Source organism: Lepidothrix coronata, unplaced genomic scaffold, assembly GCF_001604755.1.
Source record: "Lepidothrix coronata isolate B3197 unplaced genomic scaffold, Lepidothrix_coronata-1.0 Scaffold12, whole genome shotgun sequence".
Taxonomy (NCBI): Eukaryota; Metazoa; Chordata; class Aves; order Passeriformes; family Pipridae; genus Lepidothrix; species Lepidothrix coronata.
The window spans coordinates 3,256,081-3,263,571 of NW_016690192.1; the positions used below are offsets into that span (position 1 = coordinate 3,256,081).

A 7,491-nucleotide genomic window follows, 5' to 3' on the forward strand; every position below is an offset into this window, starting at 1 on the left:
CAAAAGGAAGGAGGGGGGAAAAGCAAAAGGAAGGAGGGGGGAAAAGCAAAAGGAAGGAAGGGGGAAAAGCAAAAGGAAGGAGGGGGGAAAAGCAAAAGGAAGGAGGAGGGAAAAGCAAAAGGAAGAAGAGGGAAAAGCAAAAGGAAGGAGGGGGAAAAGCAAAAGGAAGGAGGGGGAAAAGCAAAAGGAAAGAGGGGGAAAAGCAAAAGGAAAGAGGGGGAAAAGCAAAAGGAAAGAGGGGGAAAAGCAAAAGGAAGGAGGGGGGAAAAGCAAAAGGAAGGAGGGAGAAGCAAGGGGAGAAAAGGAAGGGGGCCAGGAGGGGAGGGCAACAGAGGGGGGGCATTTTTATTTGGTGTGTTTTCAGCAATGCCCTGAATGACGATGGGGCAGCTCTCGGGAGGTATTTACACCTCGGTGTTCAAGGCTCTGTCCCCGGGCGGTACCACAGAACCAGGACTGGCAGAACAGCTGAATTCCGTGGCGAAGGCGCGGGGCAGAGCCCGGCCCGCGGTGCTGGCAGCCCCTCAGTGCGGGGGGAGCCGCTCCCGCCGCCCGCGCCCCCGCCCGGCCCTCACCCGTCCGCCACGCTCTCGGCGGGGTGCTCGGCGTCGCTGGAGGTGGCCAGAACCAGCGCGGCCCCGGCCGAGCTCCGGCACCAGTCGGTGGCTCTCATCGCGGCACGGCCGGGGCGGCTGCCGCTGCCGGGCAACGGCGGCTCCGCGCCCCCCGCACGGACGGTCCCGCCGGGGGCGGTGCGGGAGCGCGGCTTCGCCCCTCGCAGGAGGGGGGGCCGGGCGGGACCTCCCGCTCCCGCCGTGCCCCGCTCCGCTCCGCCCCGGCCCCCGCCCGCTGCCCGCCCCCGGCGCGGCCCCGCCCGCCGCCCGCGGGCGCTGCGGGACGGGCGGCGGGATCGCCGAGCCCCGGCCCGGCTGGCGGGGCGGCCCCTCCCGGGGCAGGTAGGTGCGGGCCGGGCGGGCGGCCCCGGCGGGAGGGGCGGCGAGCGGGGCTCTCGCCTCGCTGCCTGGGTGGGGACCCCTCCCCTTGCGCCCCTGGGGGCTGCCCCCGCTCACGGGGCGCTCGTCCCCGGGCAGAGACCGATCCCTTCACAGTCCCTTCCCAGCGCAGCCCTCGATCCCCCTCCGGGTTGGACCCGATCTCCTCTCCCTCTTCCCCCAGCCCCCCCATCTCTTCAGCAGCCCTGTCCCCCCTCGGGCAGTGCCCCATCTCCCCCGGCCCCGCAGAACCCGAGCCCCAGTCCCGCAGGGCAGGAGCTGAGGGGATCCCGTCCCTCCCCTACCCCCCCCCCCACCATGGCAGCTCTGAGCCCTCCTGCCCCCGCCAGGACCTCCCTCACAAACCAGACCCCCCGGCCCCGGCCCGGGAAGGGGCACCAGGAGATGCCCACCCTCCCAGGGAGGGAGGTTCCAGCAGGCTCCATTGCCCAGCTGCAGTCAGACATGTGCCCTCCTCCTCATCCTCCTCCTCCCCCCTCCTGCAGCAGAGCCAGGCCTGGCTGTGGGGGCCACTTCCTACACAGCCACAGCCCCTCTGCCCCTGCCCCTCCCTGTGCGGGGCTGGGATCCATCCCCGGGTCTCTCAGCCAGCCCGGGGTTCAGTTCCCACTTGGCTGGGGTTTGTGGTTTGATGGCATCCAGCTCACACCCCTGCTCCACAAAGCCTGCCCTCCTGCCACTGCAGGGCTACGTGGCTGTGCTCAGGGCTCTAAGGGGAGCTGCCAGTTTTGGGGTCTTCCCTGAGTCGTGTTTTCCTCTGTGGCTATTCTTCACCTGTCTGTGGTTTGTTTTTGCAGAGCTGGTCGAGGGGAATGTCTTACTGTCTCCACTCAGAAAGCCATTTGGATACTGGGCCAATATACGTGCGTGAAAATGGGAAGCTGCATGTGGTAAATCAGGGTGCAGGCGGCATACAGGATGTCACTCCCAAAACAAGACCTTTTAGGCTGTTTTCCAGAAGTTTTTCAGTGGAGCTTTGCATGAACAGGGAGGACGATAGGGCAAGGAGGCAGAGGACCGATCATTTCATCTTCACGTACACTAAGGAGGGGAACCTCCGCTACTCGGCCAAGTCTCTCTTCAGCCTAGTGCTGGGTTACATTTCTGACAATGTTGATCACATTGACTCGTTGATTGGTTTCCCAGAGCAGATTGCTGAAAAGCTCTTTTCAGCAGCAGAGGCAAGACAAAAGTTCACAGAGCCAGTGACGGGACTGAGAGCTCTACAGAAGTTTACTGAAGCCTATGGCAGTTTGGTGCTATGTTCATTGTGCTTGCGGAATAGGTAAGTCTGTTCACTGACAAATATTGTCATCTGCCAGGGCTTTTTGCTAGCACACTTCAAGTTTCCCCTAAATGAAATTAAAAATATCTCTTGGGCTTGTAACACCACCCAATTTTAATTAAATGCCCTGAGCCTTATCTGATTCTTCTGCTTGCTTTTTTGTGCCATCCCTTTCCTACAAGTGCAACTGCTGGTTTCATTCTAAGGTACAAATCTTAGAATGTACAGAGAATTACAAAGGTAACAGACAACAGACTACATCTGTGTTAACTAAGAGGGGATCTTAGTGGAGGATTAAATCTGCAACATTTTTTAACTATAATAATCGGCACTTCCATAGCAATCCATGTGTTCTATGCCTTCTCAGGCATTTCATGGGATGTTTTTGTAATTGCTGTTTAAAAGCATTTCAACATCCTTAGCTGACTGTACAGATAAAATACACCCTTGCAAACTCTCTGGGTTTATTTACTATAGTAAATAAAGCTTTTGCCCTGTCTCATTCTGGGGGCTCAGAAAAAGACAATCTGTAGGTAAGTGACAGGCTTTGAAGTCAGGCAGGTTTTACCTCACTTTATTGTGGTTCCCATCTCCATAGTGAATGTGCTTTGACAAGGTCCTGTTTAGAGTCCAGCATTAGTTTTTCTGTCTTCTCAATGTCCACGTCTTTCGCTGAAAGTCTTGCCAAGCTTTAAACTGGATTATGTTTTTAAAGCCTTGCTCCTACTGAAGTCTTTCCCAGTAATATAACTAGTCTCTTCCATCTCTACACTTGAAAAAGGGATGGTTTATCCAGTTTAAAATCAAAGTACAGGCATATTCATCTGAAGTGCCAAGGGTGTTCTGAGCACAGTAGGAATGTTTGAGTAGAAGTCAATTATCCTTTGTTTCATCCTTTAAACCTACTTCCTTTTTATCTCTAGCACAGATAATTTTATGGGCTTAATTCAGAAATTAAGCTACTTCTGGCATCTTCTGACATTACAGAAAGCTGAGTTAAGTATCAAGTCTTTGAAATCCAGGGAGTAAGGCATTAAGGCATTTTCTGATGAATTTTATTTCTAAAAGAGGCCACTCTTCTTTCTCAAGAACTGGCTTGTTCTCTGACTGCTTTCTGCATAGCCAAATTGCACAGCAGAGGGATTTAGGGGATGTTTTGGTAGGTAAACTTACACTGGGAGGATATTAAGATCCCTTTATTTGCATGGACAGAGAGGTGTTCTTTGAGGGATCAAATTAGTCAGCACCCCTCAGTTAAGCAGTGAAGATGCTGACCTCGGGGTCTGTCTTGCCATGGGGAATATAAGGTAAATTCAGGAGAGATTAGTGAATTTGGAGCTTGTCTTGCCACAGGGGCAGTAAGAGGTAACTGCAGGGGAGGTATTGACAGCTACGTGCTTATTACTGCATACTCATGCCTGCTATTCTTTAGTGGTTTGTTCCCATCTCTAAACCTCCTACTGAATAGCTCCAGCACAGATGTTTGCGTGGCTGCAGAGTGAATCAGATCAGGGAACCAGCACAGCTAAAAAAATAACCTGCTGAGTAACTGCTGCCCGGGCTGTAGGCACAGCTCTGGGTAGTCCTGAACTTTATCTAGTCAAGTATTTTATCGACACATATAAAAAGTAAAATTTTGCCATTTGCCAAGCTATCCTGAGACATTTGCAGTGGATTTTAAACCTGGGTGAATGTGGGTTGGTCTACACCCTTCCAAGATACAGAGGAACAGCAGTTTGGGAAGTTATTTATGAAAAACTGGGATATCATTTTGCATTATTCTGAAATAATGCAACAGTGATCTGTAGAGAAGTTCCTAACTGCGACGTTTGCAAGTTGAAGTCTTGTTAGTCCAATATTTTGGATCAAAGCAAAACCACGGCACTGATTTAAGGAGAAGACTGGGAATTCAGACATGTTGTGTGCCAACTGCACATAAAAAGGTACTTAATGCAGCTGGCTAATTTCTGTCAGTTCTCACATAGATACTTACCAGAAACAACCACATTAGGCTTGTGACATATGAGGATATGCCTTCTTACATGCCTGAGCACTGACAGCTTTTTTTCCCTCTTTGCAGATACCTGGTTATCTCTGAAAAGCTAGAAGAAATTAAATCTTTCCGGGAGCTGACATGTTTGGATCTCTCCTCCTGTAAACTGGGAGATGAACATGAGCTGCTGGAACACCTCACCAAAGAGGCCCTGTCCAGGTACCAATTTCTTGACACAGAACTAAAAATGACACTTTCTTTCCTATCACTAAGCAGTTCAAAGAATCAGGCTGTGACCTTAAAGTTTCACAGGCTGCAGTGTGTAAGGCTGAAGATTTTGGTTGTTCATAAAACCTTTTCTTGACGTAAACAAAATACCGAATGTATTGTAAACAAAACACATGATTGAAAGCACATACTGAATTGTAAAAAGGCCTAAAAATATGTAAGATAATTTACTGTTTCATTTTTTTAAATCAACTTTTTATAATTTTCATTGGCCAAGTGGAAACAGTACCTTGGAACAGTTTTACACTTTCATTTCCTTTTTTAAGAGAGAACTTTATCAGGCAAATTTTTAACAAAACCAGTGTTCCAGAGAAAAGATTTCTGCAAGTAGGAGATTGAATATTTTGTTAATTAACATCTAAATACAATAACACTTTAAATTTTGTTTGATACTGAAGATTGAAAAGTAGGAAAATTTGGAAATCAATAGGCAGAATGACTGCTAATTAGGGAGTATTACTCTAAGATTTTCGTGTATTTTGCATCAAGGTTTTGTCTTGAAATGCTCTGGAGAATGTTTTAGTGTGATGTTTTTCCCTGAGTTTTGTTAATCTGTTATAATACCTCATTATTTCCTTTAAATCATTGCTGTATCTCTTATCAAATCTGCCCTCTCTCATTTTGCCAAGCATTTTTCTTAGTTTTGAGTGCATTTGAGTTTGGAAGCCTTGGTTTAAAGAACTTCAGGGTATAAAGAACCTTATTGTCTCTGTTAGCAAATATTTGGCTCTAGGATCAGTCTGTCACTGGAGCTCTGGGAATAGCTGCTCAAGTAGTGCTTCTGTTGAGCCAGCAGGGGCAATAGAGGGATATTTGTTAGTCCCACTAACCCAGGCTCCTTTCTTACTGCTCTTTACTAACGTTAACAAAGCAGACCGAAGGGTTGGCACAGGATGACACAGAGTTTTAGGACATTTTGCAAATTTATCTAAAATATTGACCATAAACTAAATGTTTGTACCTCCCCTGCCAGTGTAAAACAGCTTCTCCTGAAAGACAACTCCCTGTCCGACGCCGGCCTTCGCAGGATGACGGCGCCCATCCGTGTGCTCAAAAAGGGGCTGGAGAATCTGCTGGTGTTAGACCTGTCTTGTAAGTGCCTCGTGGTTTCACATTAGAAGCAACCTGTATCCCTTCTGATACAGAATTTACCTTCCTCAGTATTGAAGGAACACAATTCATTTGTTGGTTCCCATGAGCCAAGTACTCAAGCCCAGATTTCACTAACAACTTTCCAGAAGGCACGGGCCAAACCTGGAGTCTCAGCCACTTGCTACTTGCATAAATATTTTTGATAGGTTGAGACTTGGTATTGTAAATATTTGTATTGCAATCATTGGAGGGGAAAAGTCAGTCTTTGACTTGAAACATACTGAAAAAAAAAAAAGGCCAACCCCCTTAGTTTCAGTATTAGCTTTTGGAACAAATACTTTCTTGGCATCCTGATCGTCTTTTTCCACATCATGTAACTTAGTTAACTTTACTTGACCTTACAGGTAACCCTAAAATCACAGATGTGGGAATTGGATATCTTCTTTCTTTCAAGAAATTGAATTGTTTGGACATTTCTGGCACAGGTCTCAAGGTAAAAAAGCATCTACCTTAGTTTACTGGACAAGTGTAATAAATGTTCTTGCCCTCTGACTGCTTTATTTCCTTTTCCCCAGGATGTTGATGCTGTTATTAAGCGGATCCAAATGCAGATAGGCCTCGTCCACTCAAAAGTGCCTCTGAAAGAATTTGATCATAGTAACTGCAAAACAGAGGGATGGGCAGAACAGGTAAGGGGGGGTCTTCTGTTTTACTCTCTAGAAATTTGCCTTACAGAGTACGAAATCGCTGAATAGGAAAGAATAGAGAATGGAGTCGTTTCCAATGGTATTTCTGTAAAATTTACAAGAAACATTTTAACTCCTTCCAATGTTATTTCAGACAGTTCTGCAATGGGAGCAGGCAGTTATGGAAGCCATCAAGCCACAGGACAACCTGAGATCCAGAACAGCAGCTCTGCGCTTCTGTAAGTCACTGCATGGGAACCACAGAGTGGATTTGTTTCCTTTTCTACAAGGAATATTTCCATATTTTCTTTTTTTTTTTTTTTTTTAGTACAAATAGCATCTTGGGTGTGCAATTTCAGCCATTTCCATTTGTGTAACTGCATTACAACCTGCTTGAGTTTTTTCATTTGTTAGACTGCTGGGTAATTCAAGTACAGCATGGCAGCATGCTTAGGGCAACATATCACAACTGAGTTTTCCCCTTAAAATCCTGAGTCCAAAATATGTTATTTTTCCCTCTGCACATTTCAGCAGTCAATATTCCAGGTTGGCTTGGCCAAAACTCTTAGCATCAAAACATGCATTTTACAGCATAATTCTTTTTTTCCCCAAAATCTAAATTTGATTGTTTTTTTTTTTTCCTTGTAGATGGCAAGACACGCAGAATAGAGGAAGTAGTCAAATGCACAGTGGTGGAAGCAGAAACAAAAGCATCTGGAAACTTGCAGTTTTATAAGGAAAAAGTTCAAAATTGCCATTTACCTTTGAAAAAGGAGGTTGCGGGAAGCCACGAATTAAAGAACAATAGAAAAAGAGCTTTGGCTGAACAAGAGAGAGAAAGGACTTCCAAACAGAAGCATCTGTGCCTCACTGTGGAGGACTGGGATTTGTTAAATACCTACTGAGTCAGAGAGAAGTGGGTCTTTTGTTTGTTGTTTTCTTGCTGATGACAGGATTTAGACATATTGAGAGGGAGTAACAAAGAAGACCAGTACTGTTAAATCTGGTTGCTGTGCCATGCTTGTGGGTTAACCTGTGCTTGGGGAGGGGTAGAGACAAGAAGGTTGGTGATACTACTGTATATTTTCAATACATAATAATTTTTTCAAATAAAGGTTTTGTTGTCATCCTTAA

At 46.9% G+C, this 7,491-nt stretch overlaps 2 protein-coding genes across 2 annotated transcripts in view; one reads left to right on the forward strand and one right to left on the reverse strand.

Annotated features, from left to right (window-relative positions):
* HSPB11 (heat shock protein family B (small) member 11) overlaps positions 1-710 on the reverse strand; it is a 2,811-nt gene extending 2,101 nt beyond the window's left edge. The window contains exon 1 of the mRNA XM_017805715.1: positions 576-710. Coding sequence (XP_017661204.1) covers positions 576-673 — 98 coding nt within the window. The 5' untranslated portion in view covers positions 674-710. The remainder of the gene's footprint in view (positions 1-575) is intronic.
* A 184-nt stretch (positions 711-894) lies between these two features.
* On the forward strand, positions 895-7,491 carry LRRC42 (leucine rich repeat containing 42). The gene is made up of 8 exons (XM_017805576.1): positions 895-956; positions 1,811-2,298; positions 4,379-4,510; positions 5,553-5,671; positions 6,076-6,164; positions 6,247-6,360; positions 6,512-6,596; positions 7,006-7,491. Exons 2-8 carry the CDS (start codon positions 1,826-1,828, stop codon positions 7,260-7,262), a joined length of 1,269 nt encoding a protein of 422 aa, XP_017661065.1. The 5' UTR covers positions 895-956; positions 1,811-1,825; the 3' UTR covers positions 7,263-7,491.